Consider the following 14,556-nt stretch of genomic DNA (forward strand, 5'->3'; position numbering starts at 1 on the left):
TCGGTTCACTGTACTTCACTGTACGTCACTGTACTTCAAGGCGTTCGCGCAGAGTTCATGGCGCACGCACTGCGCTTGATTGCTTCAAGAACGTGCACAGAAAGACAACAAATGTCGTGACGTTGCAATTCTAACGATGCTTGATCGCCTCCCTTAACTCATGGCGTCGACTGCGCTTTGGCTTATGTGTGAGCGGAAGTATAATATTCGTCAATCACCAAACCTTGGCCCAAAGGACAAAACGCCATTGACCAAAACGGCGTAAAACACGACCGCCTCACGCCGGAAGGGGCCTGCCGCCTGTGTTGTGGCACTTTCTTCGGCGTTACTGCAGCTACAGAGTCCGTGTATGTCTCTTTATTGCTCGCCAAATGTGTGCATTGGCATGCGCAAGCCACTATAGGAAATAAACCTTTTGTTTGATCAATATTTATATTTCTAAAAATAAATAAAATGCTTACGTGAAATTATCAGCCATAGGAAGCACGAATGGAGTGTACACTGTGTTATGCACCTCCCACATGGAGATGGAGCAGGCAATCAATGACAGCACACTGAGGACGGTGACGGCAGTCCACAATCTCCTAGAAAGATGGAGTTTTTTTAGTAACATATATACAATACTTACTTTCTTAAGACACCGAACAACAAGTGACCACAGTAATTCAAGCCTTGATAACGGGGCTTTGCACCATGCTAACTACCTTGTAATAACGAAAAAGTTTAAATATAAATACCTACAAATATTGTCTCGTAAATAAAAAGTACCCATGTGCTAAATTGTGTCTCGAACTATTTTTGAACAAGATCTATATATCTATCCATTGCCTTCTAGGGACTGTGGTTAACCACGAAATAGTCTACAAAAGTAGTCTATCAAATAGCCTATCATTTCGATAAATGATTAGTTCATGAAAATGCAGTATTTGTTGCTATGCGACCCATAAAAGAGTTTACCTTGAGCTCTACGGTATTTTATAATGATTGATAACTTCTGCCTCGTTGTTCAGTGTCTATCCTTTATCTCCATCCATATACATGCTCAGCGGGATGGCAGGCTGCAGACATCATGCGAAATGCCTTTAAAACTATTTGAATTGTAATACCTCGCAATCAACAAAATATTAAAGTACATTGGAAGCACACTGGCACTGTCTAAAACGTTATAATTAAATATCTCGACCTACATCGATGTTGAAAGCACACCTTGCCTGAATGCAAACGGGCTGTTTGACCAACGCCTAAGAATGAATGAAAATTGTCAATTCAAATACTATAATTTTTATTCCTTTGAAGGGACGCCACCGACAGCGATGGATGTCAGTGTAGGAATGAAGAGTTATAATTTTGATCAAATTTAACTCAAATCGACTCATTATTATTTTTCTTTAAGTCCGACTATTTGGCCCATTTTAATTATGTATTTGGTACTAGTCGTACAAATAAGCTAGAGCAGTTTTTAGAAACTAATTCATTTTGCGCTAGTCAAAGGAACAACCCGACTAGCTACCAGCAAACAAACACTTGCTTTGAAGGACAAAGCAAGCGTTTGGTTGCTGGCAGCTAGTCAGGTTATCCTGCACTGATTATGTCTCCTGCACGAGAGACGAAACGTCTACTCATAAATTGTTGACATCGTTATATAAGTCGGAGGTATTTGTTCTGTAATCATGAATCCCGGCTTTTGGAACACTTTTACGAAAAAATATAAATTCTATTCTTCTGTTCGCGCCTAGTCTTGAACGAAAGTTTGCTTTTGGCAAACATTCATATGCAAAAGAGGCACGTGTACGTCACTATTTTACGTACGCGTTTCCAAGTTACGAGCATAATCTTTCAGGTACGGAGGTGAACGTCTCATTCGCGTGATACTTCCGTCGCTCTGTTATAGGATGGCTTCGACTGATAAGCTTCCTCTGGGATTAAACTAGCGAAAGAAGAACACGGCGCAGAATTTTTTTGTCTAAATTTCTTACAGCAACTATTCCAACATTTTGTGGAGGGGCAAGAAATATGTATAATTGCAATGCGACAGCGAAAGCAAATACTTCAAAAAAGGTAATTACGAAATTTGAAGTAGATCATTTGTTCAAGTTTGTCTTAAAATATACAAAGGGGCCTCTGCTATAAATATAATATTCACGAAGGAATGTTTTTTTTAGGTTAAATTTTTTATATGTAGAGATTTAGAGGATTGTTTTGATATGGAGTGTCGTTATCGGGGTCCTCGAAACGATCTGCTAAAACACTAATATCCCCAGTCACTGAAAAACAAACGGTAGATACAGTACCGGTAAACAGCGTGGGATACATCAATATCCATTGAAGGATCTACTTACTTCTTGAAGAGCAGAAGGATGAACACCGTTATCACAAAGAGCTGAAAATCTGTGGACATGTACCAAAGGTGGCCGTACATTCCCTGAAATAAAAGCACAATAAATACACAAGGACTGCACAAAGTGTGAATGCATACATCCCTGTTTGTGATGCTCATGTGTCCTACGCATTCGACAGCACTCCTGCCATGTGTCTTATTTTAATGCACAACCGAAGTGTATTAGCACGGCCATTATCATATATTTCGGTTATACTTAATTGTATTGAAGTCGAACTTTCTGTGTTCATTTCTTTTTAACAATTTATCCCCTATTTTTCGGTTGTGTGCCACTCGGGTGTTTAGTTTGTCCCCCCCCCCCCCCCCCCCCCCCCCCGCCTCATATACGGCGGTCCACTTTAAGCGCTGGCGTAGCAGGTGCTGCAATCAAGAGCTCCGGGCATTCAGACGGCGTCGCGAACACACACGCTCGTGCAGTATAAGCGTCGTTCAGGGCAACATGCTTGTGCTTATAGCTTCGCCTTCAATCCTAATGCCAAGCGTATTGTCGTAGTCTTCGCGATATCAGTCAGAGGTAACACGAAATTAGAACATTGTTTTGTTCTTTTCAACATCCCGGCAAAATTGCTTTATGCGCATGCTGGCCACTTTTATTTTGCAAATCAAATCGAGCCTCCAGCAGCATTTTACTACGTCTTTATGAGTTACAATGGCAATTGGGGTCGGAAGCTTTGTTTTTCAATTATCATCTGACGCAAAGTTAGTTGCATTAAGTAGGAACGTGAACGCTAGATCTTGAATACAACTGGCGTGATTGTGTGTACGCAGGAAAATATTACACGCGTATTAAACCTATTTTATGTCAAAAAGTTAATTTCTGACGGTGATCATTAAATATTCATATGTGAGCGTGCCTTATTTTAATTATTAAAATTGTATTACTACTATTTGTTCTAGCACGGTGTATGTCCCCAAACAACCTCATTTTTTCGTTATGTACTCTAGTGTATCACTTACGATGTGAAGTTCCTTCGTGAAGTTCCGAATCTGAAGCAGAAGCGCCCAATACTGGTTTCTGAACTCCGTATAAAAATTGTTAAAAATCTCTTTTGCGTTGGGTCCATTGACGAAGAGGGGCAACAGGAACGTGCACATAATAGCGAAGAAGAGCGGCACTGTACCCCTGCGGAAAAAAGAATACAGCGACTCTTGCAATGAGCTCCTTCTGGATTAGATAAACCATATTTCTATTGCATACTGCTCGAATTTGATTATGTGTCGCGGAAAAAGCTTGCAATTCATTCTGAGTTTTGTGCATGCCCATTGCACTCTTTCCTACATTTGTTTTTTCATCATTATCTACTAGATTTTTAAACATAATAAAATTACAAACGTGGTAACAAAAAACGATTAGATTTAAAACAAGAAAGTTGCACCGAAGTTGTTTTTTGTTTATACCGGTTGTCCCAAGTAGCGGCCAGAATCTTTAAATCGACCACGAAATTCGGTTTCTTAACTTCTCGCGCTACGATTTTGTGCAGCGTTGCGTGTAGATGGTGCATTTTGTTTTTGTAAAATTTGCAAACAGCGAACTTAGTTGAGGAAAAAGTAAAGAAAGAAAAAGTCATAGATCCTATGGAAAGGCAGCGAAGCCACCGGTCTTCAAACAATACGGCACCGTGTCGCACGGGAGACAAGACATGGCGCAAGCGGTCGCGACGCCAACTGCCGCTAATGAACGAGCATACGGCGCCGAGAGCTGGCGTCTTTAGCAGACTATCTTTTTGACACAAAAGCGGCGCGAGCTTTTTTAATATCAGTTGCCAATGTATTATTTTATTATCCTTACTAATAAAACACATTTAATGCACACATAATTGATAAAAAATGGCTTGTCGGTTTCTTTAAGCAGTTATTTTTAGTGGTACTTGTGTCGTCTGCTTTGCAGTTCCTTGTTGTTACCGTGCATGTTTTTGTTTCTGCGACTGTCGCCGCCTGCGGAACGCGCGCCGCATTTAAGTCGAAACGATCGACTGCTAAAAAATTCGCCTCTAGGTGCCGTATGCTCGTTCGTTGGCGGCACTTGGCGCCGCGACCGCTTGCTCCATCTCTTGTCTCCCGTGCGAAACGGCGCCATATTGTTTGGATACCGGTGGCTTCGCTGCGTTTCCATAGAAGCTAACCCTTTTTCTTTCTCTACACTTTCCTCAAACAAGTTCGCTCTTTGCAAATTTTACTAAAAAAAAAAATGCACCATCTGTGGTCAACGCTGCACAAAATCGTAGCGCGATAGGTTAAGAAACCGAATTTTGCGGTGGATTTAAAGACCCTGGCCGCAACTTGGGACACGCGGTAGCCCCAAATTTGGTGCCAATTATTGTTATTTTGAATGTTTTAGAGCGCAGTTCTTAGGCGCCCGTTTCGGGCATGAGCGGCATTGGCGTCGCCGTCGTCGTCGCCGTCGGCGCAACCGCGCGGCGCATTATGGGTAAATTTTCCCGAGGGAACCCAGGGTCCTCCCGAAGGACCTCGGGTTCCTTCGGGAGGACCTCTGGAGAACCTCGGGTTCCTTCGGGAGGACCTCGGGTTCCTTCGGGAGGACCTCGGGAGAATCTCGGGTTCCTTCGGGAGGACATCGGGAGGACCTCGGGAGGACCTCAAGTGCCTTCGGTGACCTCGGGAAGGGGGGGGGTCACGTGACCTCCCTTCCCCAGAGGTCACATGACCCCCATGTCACGTGACCCCCAAGGTCACGTGCCCCCCCCCCCCCCCCGAGGTCACGTGACCCCTCCCCGCCGCCCGAGAACACGTGACCCTCAGTACCCTTGCCTCCTCCTCCTCACGAGCTGCACTCTAATTCGGCGTTACGGGGAGTTGTAAACGGCCTCAGTTTTTAAATGTCACTTCCAGTACTTTTGGAAATGCGCTCTTTCCTTCCCCTAGATATTACAACAAGAAGCCACTGTAGTAAAGCTAATAATGGTTGCTACAAGATTGTAATAATGTTTTCAGGGCTATCAATGAAAGGACTATCAGGAATATTAAACATATTTACGAAAAGAAATATAAAAAGGAACTTAATAGAAAACTTGTGTCGAGCGATGCGGAGAGCAAGTCGTTTGCTTCTTGCGAAGCTGTTGTGTTGACCTCAGAACGACTAACAAGCTCTTATTGGCTGATTGAAAAAAATAGTGAGTAGACCTCAAAGCTAGATGCCTCGACGTTTACCCTCTATTAATTTCAATCAGCCAATAAGAGCTCGCAGTTCTGACATAGACGCAACCCCTGCGCAAGAAACAGACCCCTTGCTTTCCGCATAGCACCTAATTATAGTGACGCGATTCACAGCTCTCGGAAGAAAAATAACACTCCAGAATGGTATTCGCGCTAACCACTATACGAGATAGAATTGCAAAGCAGAATAGCGAGTACCCTAAAGATGCATCACATGCGTACTCTTCATCATGCACGAATAACTATTTATATATATTATTGTCGCTGCCTTTGGTGCAATTTTAAACGGCATCATACTAAAACGATTCATTAGGAGTTGTATTTATAAAACAATTAGACATTTCAATCTCATGCAGTAGATATTCCAATAAACAATTGTTACACCAAGGACACCGTGACCACTACACCTTAAACATTTTTGCAACTCTTACCTGATCCACCGCCGGACTAAAGCAATGCATCCTCCAACAAATCCGTTGGCGCGTTCTCTCATCAAGTTGTACGTCAGAAGAAAGCCTCTGAAAAAAGGCGTAATAGATAATTGTGACTCACAATGTCGAATTGCAACGCATCGTATGCCAATGAAAATATCATCGATAACCTTTATGATTCTGTTAGAGCATTACGTACACCGGATATTTTTGTACAGGTAGACATTGGTGGTTTGTCACAAATTAATTTTTCCGCACACCTTCAATGACATATATATATATATATATATATATATATATATATATATATATATATATATGTGTGTGTGTGTGTGTGTGTGTGTGTGTGTGTTTGCTCATAGCCTTAGGTTATGGTGCGAAGCAGGGGAACACGCTACGTTATATAAGGTGAAGGTCTGGAACACTTTGGTGTATTTCGAACAACAATCTGGAAATTAACATTAACTTAGATCGTCCACTACGTTGTGGATGAGGATTGAATAAATTTTAAAAGAACCTTATTGAGATGTTGGTTTAATGAGGACATCGCTAAAACACACAGGTAATCAGCTACACAAATCACGGCATATTCAGTACGCAATGTTGTTAACGATATTGTGCAGTGCTTTTTCTCTAAGCAGAGAGGTTTTTCTCCTTTGCGAAAAATTAGGCTTTATGCGCAAACTAACTTTGAGTTTTTGCACATGACATTATAGTTAACTCATCTACCAGGGCTTAACTTAAAATTAGTGCGACGAAATAAGAGCTACGCCTGAAAGAAATAGAAAGAGACGGATTTCTAAACTAGATATACATATGCTGTCCTACAAAGCATGACTTATCTATCAGTAAACTTGCAGTAACTACACATGATATGCTTAAAAGGCAGATCTTAACCATGTACTTAGATTTTCAAGACTACGTTTTGATTAATCACCATGGAATCCTTAAAAGGCCCAGGTTAAAGGGGTGTGGCACCGAAACAAGTTCAAGCACATAATTAATTCACTTGGAGCTGTTTCCAAACAAACGTCAATCACCTGGTGGAGAGGTTGTTTGCACTGGTTTCGTTAGTGCTTGAAACGGTAGTCTTGTTAATGTCTATTCAATCGCCGAAGGTAATTACTTAGCTGCCTGGCTGCCTATTTTGATTCAAGCATCACCTTCTACCAGTCGTCCCACTGTTCAGTAGTCATCTCTTGTGGTCCAGTGTTCTGTGCTTCTACTTTCAATACCCCATTTCTAATATTGCCGGGCACATGCTTCAATTTATGCTGATTATCGTCGTTTGTCTGTTCTACATCGTTTAATTTACCTGTGTTACAACATACCATTCGCTGGTTATCAGCCGCAAATAAAATGAGCGCCCACATTTTACAATGTCGGTAAGTAATTTATTGCTTTACATATTTGAAACAAAAAATAGCCTGCACATTGACTTTATTTTATCCTTGCCTTTTTGTCCTTCACCTTTGTGGCGATTTCACAGCTTCTGAACTGGGAAGCTTTGAAAGCTATCACAATGAGCGCTCCAATGGCTTACAAGACATCCAGTTGAATTTGTCGTTGTAAGCATGCAGACACGTAAAAAAATACATATCCTATGTGCCAAACCGTTCCATTCTCAGCAAGGAATGACAAGGAGGCCGATATGTCCGCAGACAGTTGGCTTTCGATACCACTGAGATTGATAAAACGTTTTCGATGAACGATTTTGTTCGAGATTTGCAACAGTTTGTGTCTATTTATCGATACACGTGCCAGCGCAGACAATGATTGACCAATATAATAGCTTCATTGCTTGCTAGTTTCTAATGGCACCACACCATTAAACTGTCCTCAATCAATAAAGCTCACTGAAGCTCACACATTACCTTATTAAGTACGCTCCATGCGACTATACCGAATAGAATATTGGTATAATTGAGTAACAGGTAGCGTTTTATTCGAAAAAATGGGGTGGAATATTAGTGATTCAGTAGATTCAGTGATTCATATTGATTATGCCTTAACTGTTTTCCCATGGCGAAAACTCTATAATGTGAAAAGAAATCATTTTCTGCTTTGTTCCTTATAAAAAATACGTATGGTAAACTTCCAGGTAATTGTGTTCAATGCATGAAATCTTCTAGCATCAGAAACATGTATCGATATTCTGCGTTTTATGTATGTAATTGTGAGTAGCTGGTCTTCAGTCTTAAAAGTTGGTTTAGCAGCACATCTACCCTGTTCAGACAGACGCCTACATTCACAGCGCACTTCATGAGATAATTTAACAAGTGGCATACATACACTTGAGAAGAAAAACCTGGTGATCATTGATGATCTGTCAACAGACTCCTTCTTTCCCACCTTACCTTCTCGCATACCTCTCCTCCTCACTCCATCCCCGGTCACAAGACCTCCCCAAAAACCATTCAGCTTCGAGCACGTCACTCCTCCTCTCCCACCCGGCAACCAATCAGTATCGAGCCTCGCGGCCACGCTTTTACCTCGGCTTCACTTTTGGGCTTTACGAAACGGCGAGCACTTAGTCAATGAACGTTTTACGCTCACTAGCCAGGTGTGATAGAGTTAATTCTATCAAGAATTTCACACGTAAAAAAATGGGTGATTCGTTTTTGACTGCTTTACGGGTTAAATACAATTTAACATTTCTTTTTATAACTATTATTTTTGGGTGCTACATGCAAACCTTGAAATAAAAACTTCGGGGATATCGTTTTATAAGAATACTCACGCCAGAAAGAGGAAAGTGTCCACACTCAGGTAGCCAGCCATTATAAAGCAGAATGTGATGTTGTCCCCATAGTGAAGTGCATTGACCAGACGGGCTGAGGAGAAGAAAGACAGAGAGGCGCACTGGTTTAGATGCTTTGACAAATAATGAAGTGCTACATCAACGCTTCCCGAAATACCCATGTGCATGCTTCCAAGCAATTTTGTCGATACTTTTGTCCTTTGCTAGTCAATACAGGTTGTTAAAGCAAACTTGTTCTAAGACTCAAAAACAAAAAAACTTTGGCGCATGGTATAAGAGAGGAACGGAGATATAGTATTGTCGACAGATCAACAGAGCAAAATAATATAACTTTTGCGATGGTTCAAACTGGCTAATCAACACAGAGTAAATAGCTGTATTTTTTTAATAATACGTAATGCTCAAAACGTACTACAAACAAGTTGTAGTGCGTGTTGATGTACATTCAATCGTGTCGTTTTCATAAAAGGAGCCGTTGCGCGTCTAATTATTTCGAGCATCATGTAAAACTAAAAAAAACCTCGCGCGCTATTTTTAAGGCTTAACATATGGACATAGAAAGGTACCTGGATGTAAACAAAACGAATTAATATCTCTAAACACGGTCTGTAGCTTTGAATTTAAACGTTTCATCACCAAAACATACAAACAATGATGCTTGAACAATACCCCGCTGTTAAACAAGACACGTGCAGCGTGGACCGGAATAATTAACCGATAAACTAACTTCAATTGTTGTGTGGTGAGAACGCTGCAGTCTTCTTTTATCCACTGAGCATCGAATTAAAGCTCAACATTTGTGGCAAAATTGATCTAAATTACTAAAGTATCTCAGCAGCTAAAAAAGGTATATATGAGAAATGAATCTTTTGTTGCATTTTAGACGATCTTTTATGCACTTTCGAACTAACAGGAGTAACAGCCCAACATTCACGTTTACTGCATGCCTTTTTTAAGAACGAAATCTGCGCGTCGTTTAGTCCTTCCAGTTATTCCAGAAGCAATTATTGCAGAATGAAGAAAACTAGGCTCCGGATGACCATGCACTAGAAAACAGCGAGCAGTGGTGCAGATTAGCAATGTTCTTCACACGCATGGAGATTTTAATAATTAATTTGCACCTATATTCAGGCGTATAAAACACCGTTTTTTTCCTAGCAGTTGCATTCGGACTTTAGTCTCCTAAATGTTCATCATTATATTTCTCCTAATCAATGAACACTGAAATATGATGAGACATGTGTGTCTTGTTATATAAAACTATGCAAAGGCAACTAACTTACAAATGCAAGTCCATAGGCTGCACAATATTCATTATATCTGCCAAAATTTTACAAGCATGAAACAAAAAATAATTTGCCATATTTAGAGCTTTTCTAGGACGACATGAAGCTGGTTGCTAATAACCATTAGCAATAGGCCCGCTTTGTTTACATTTTATTTGTGACCATCCAGTAAATATTTCTATTTTTCAGTATTTTTTTAATGGGTGCGGTGAAAAGGCGCAAAAACATTGCAGTACAAGAAATGAAGTAAGCACAGACGCAGCGTTGTGTATGTAGGTAGTCTCCACCGATACAAAAGTCCCATATGCCGTCGCAGCAAATTTGGTGCTACTAAGAAATGATTCGCGGCAGGGGCTTCATTTATAGGGAGGGAATAGAAAAAAGACTCATCTATTTTGATGACCTAGCAATATGTGCCTGGGCAAAGCGAACCATCTTCAGGCGCCTTTCATGACCTTGTCGAATAGGTCTCCGACATAGTTGAATATAGTTGAATGGTAGTAATAATTTCTGATCCTGCGCTTCTTTCCATATCCTTTTGCTGTCGTTATGTTAACCATGCCACACTAACAAACTTGATGCGTTGCAGCCTAATACGTGTGATTTTTCAACTATAATACATACTAAAATTTATCAATTTGAGGGATTGGAGAACTACTCACAGACGTTGGTGAAGTTGAAGGTGCTATATGAGTGGCCAAGGACGACCCAGACGATGCTGAAGAACCGGATTCCGTGCAGGAAGCGAAGCTTGTAAGCGTCCGACTGCTTGTCCCTGTTTACAGACAGCAAAGTTCTTGTGCTCGCAGGAAGGGAGAAGGCCGTTAGGTACTGGACCAGTTTTCCTGCGGTAAAAATAATATCACATCTTGTGAGCACTTTAAATAGCGATGTATTTCCAAAACAAATCAATTTGTTAGAAACGATAGACTGAAATTACGTCAAATACTAGAAAAAAACGCTTTTCGTATAAACCTCTTATAGGAACACTAACCCCCAGCGTTTGTTAACAATTTGCCTGTTTACTGTTAAAACACAACAAAAGACGCGGCTCCCATATTTTTGTTAGTAAACTGCCAGTAAATGAAGTCACGAGATATAAATTCACAAAGCGGTTGTTTAAAAAATACCGATACGCGCCATTATATATAAAAAAATACTGATCGGAATTTTACAGTTCAGAATATTTCTTCGTCAGATCATACGACTAGTAAACATCACGCTCAAAAGCATTGTGAACGTTTCTAACGTCAAAAGCTGGGAAACGCAGAGAGCAGCTAATTTAAACGGCGTCTTTTGCTTCGTAATTTCTAGGCATCTGTCTGGGGTTTTGTTTTCATCTCCCGACTCCCTACAAATGTTTTAGACAATCAGGTATTATTATCCAATGCTTTTTAATTGTTGACTCGGAACTTGATCTATAACTTTGCCTATGCCTTTAATTATTAGGATTTTCATATAATTAATACCAATATACAACCGCTGTAGGATCCATAGTCATGGAGGTTAGTCCGGGGTTTAATATATGAAAAAAGAAAGCCGTTTACAATTCCCTGTGACGCCGGATTAGAGCCCAGCTCTTGAGGAGGAGGATGGAAGCGTCGTGAGGGATAGGTGACTCTGAGGTCACGTGACCTTGAGGGGTCACGTGACCTCGGGGGCTCACGGGACCTCAGGGGGGGTCACGTGACCTCAGGGGGCCACGTGGCCTCAGGGGTTCACGTGGCCTCAGAGGGGTCACGTGGCCTCAGGGGGGCCAGTGACCTCGGGGGTCACGTGACTACGGGGGTCACGTGACTTCGGGGGGGGCGGGTCAAGTGAACTGGAGGGTTCACGTGAACTTGGGGGGTCACGTGACCTCGCGGTTTCGCCAACGGCGACGGCTACGCCGAAGCCGCTCAAGCCGGAAAAAGGCCCCTAAGAGTTGCGCTCTAAAAATACAGCCCGGCAAGCCAAATATTGATATTATAAAAAAACACCACACAACAAAAAAAAAATAGATATGCACTTTTTTTTTCTTATTAAACGAACGATGATACGTGTCCAGTCTTAAGTGCCACCTTAAAAGTCAATAATACAATAAAAGCTAATAGCTTGTTTTTTTTTCATTTTACTCTCGTGGATTTGCTATGCCAACTTAAAATAAACTACTCTTTAATTTGACCTTTCTTTCCTTTTGGGGATTGTGACATAATATTAAGTGAAAATATTTACTTGCTGCAGTCTTCGAATTGCATGATGAAACAGATGCTTTTACTCTAATTGCTGAATTGCACTTAGATAACCAATCACTGATTTTACAGATGCGCCTACCGAAAGACGACTTTTCAGGAAGGGATATGTGCACAAATATACACAGACAATAAACACACAACTATAGCCCGCTAATTGTCTCTGCGCTCAATACAGGCACATGGGCAATAAGCATACGCGTTACTATGGCCCAATTTATTAAGCACATTACTGGTGAAGTAACATCAGACAGCGCAATCTGTCACGCATGCTAAAGCCACATCGCGACACTTTTTGGCAGCCTTGGGAAAAATTTTTAATTGTTAATTGCATTAGGATATACTTGAAATGCGGGAGATCAATGTGGAGTTCAAATATGATATTTAAAATGCGGGCATTTAATCATCGAAAAGGAGAAAAAATTGTTACCTATCATTTGTGAAATGTATGTTGTTTTGTTCCAACGTGCACGTTTCAAGTCAGATTCACTTTGGTGTCATATTTCCTATTTCGTAAGTTCTAGAACAATAACGCAAAATATGCACGGAGTCCTCAAAGGCATTATCGTTTCCTAAGAAAATACAATATGATTGTACAAGTGAATTTTTACATTTTCAAAAAGTGTTCACTCCTCGACAAGGAGGAGATCATTCCTAGACCAGTGTTAAAATTTGTAGCCTGTGAAATAATTCCTACTTTCAGATTTTTGTTTACAGTTTCGAGGGATTGTTTACGAAAACTATTTAAGCTCAAAAGACGAAGACAGGAAAGGGACACAAACACAGCGTTTACTCCAACCCAGGTTCAAGAATATCGGTAACTATACAGTGCTCTGGGGAGTTTTTTCTTGTTATTAATTTAAAGTGCGCTGTCTTTTTATTAAAAGGCATACTAAGATACTTCCATCAGACAAAGGGTACTTAATTGTTTCCCTTAGATACCGCTGTATTATTTATAATATGAATCAGACACAAAACACAGCCTACACAATCTGTTTTACGGTTGGAAAACTGTTTCTGGCATGTATTTGAACATAATAAAATCAATCACATTTCCAGTTACCTACCTCGAGACCCATCGTTTCCATAGCGATGTTTGTGAATGAGATCAATTGCTGTGCTCAACGCCAGTACAAAGGCGAGGACGGAGAGGAAGGCACTGAAAAATAAGAGTTCGATAATATTATTTTGACGTTTACTCATACCTTACATATCACTTTGGGATGCTAAACATTAATAAGAACATAATATACAATAACGCTCCTATCGGTGTCGGTATGCGTCAAAGTTTTCATTCGGACTGTATTCTCAGCAAATACTGACATTGATAGTACCGCGTGAGAACCGTAGTCGCTGCCACGTTGTGGTTCACCAGGAGAAGAGCGTTTCTTTGATAGAGCAAATTTAATATGCAGAAAGCACGCATCAACCACTACCGGTAGCTTAGGATTCGTAAAAAAAAAGGTAGTATATCTTGGTTGAAGATATGGTGAACAGGCGAAAGTCACACTTTGCAAATTTTAGTAAAAATAGTCAGGAAGCACAACTATTATATATACATTCTTTAAATAAAAACCTCTTGTCGTTTTTTGACATTTTTAGTAACTCGCCTATAGTGTGTAATGCTACTTATAATAGAGAAGCAGTGGAATATTATGGAAGAAAAAAAAACAGTGGGAATTGCTTTTTTCTGCTTTTAGTTTGTAGCTTGGAAGGAAAAATTGTGTACATAAAAATAATATATCTTTAAATCAGAAAAAAAAGAACGCTTGCATAAACAGTGACTTACATGTTTATACAATACACAACATTGTCTACTTTTTGCGAACGGGTTATGAAAAATTCTACGAGAGTACGTGCTAAAATTTGCTAAATAAATTTAGAAGCAACAGCTAACGGTACGATGCCAGCCGACCTCAAAGTTAAACAAATCGCGATGTGTAATCTATTAACGCAATCTGAAAGAAGCATGTTAAAGCATACGGTTAAAACACAAGTATTCAATGAGATTCCCGTAACCTGTTATCGCCAGTTATTGCCTGTTATTGCTATCAGTCTTGCAAAAAACTTTCGAGGTAATAATCATCCTAGCCGCTGCGCTTTACGCACTGCTAGAATGGTGAATGTCTAAGCATTGCATTCTATTTATATCTGATAAAACAATATCTTGCCCGCTAACAAATAATGGACGAATGATCAGTTGATTTAATGTTAATAGGAAGAAATAGCTACAATAACAATGGCAAGTTTTTTATTTGACTATCACCCCGCGTAA

The 14,556-nt window shown here is 40.4% G+C and overlaps 1 protein-coding gene across 1 annotated transcript in view; it reads right to left on the minus strand.

Moving 5' to 3' along the window:
* LOC8032428 (nose resistant to fluoxetine protein 6) overlaps positions 1-14,556 on the minus strand; it is a 95,125-nt gene that overhangs the window by 12,652 nt on the left and 67,917 nt on the right. Inside the window, exons 5-11 of the mRNA XM_029986768.4 lie at positions 13,349-13,440; positions 10,713-10,895; positions 8,744-8,837; positions 6,004-6,090; positions 3,356-3,521; positions 2,340-2,422; positions 462-584 (exon numbers count right to left, since the gene is read on the minus strand). Coding sequence (XP_029842628.3) covers positions 462-584; positions 2,340-2,422; positions 3,356-3,521; positions 6,004-6,090; positions 8,744-8,837; positions 10,713-10,895; positions 13,349-13,440 — 828 coding nt within the window. The remainder of the gene's footprint in view (positions 1-461; positions 585-2,339; positions 2,423-3,355; positions 3,522-6,003; positions 6,091-8,743; positions 8,838-10,712; positions 10,896-13,348; positions 13,441-14,556) is intronic.

Source organism: Ixodes scapularis, unplaced genomic scaffold (genome assembly GCF_016920785.2).
Source record: "Ixodes scapularis isolate PalLabHiFi unplaced genomic scaffold, ASM1692078v2 PGA_scaffold3__209_contigs__length_174095766, whole genome shotgun sequence".
Lineage (NCBI taxonomy): Eukaryota > Metazoa > Arthropoda > Arachnida > Ixodida > Ixodidae > Ixodes > Ixodes scapularis.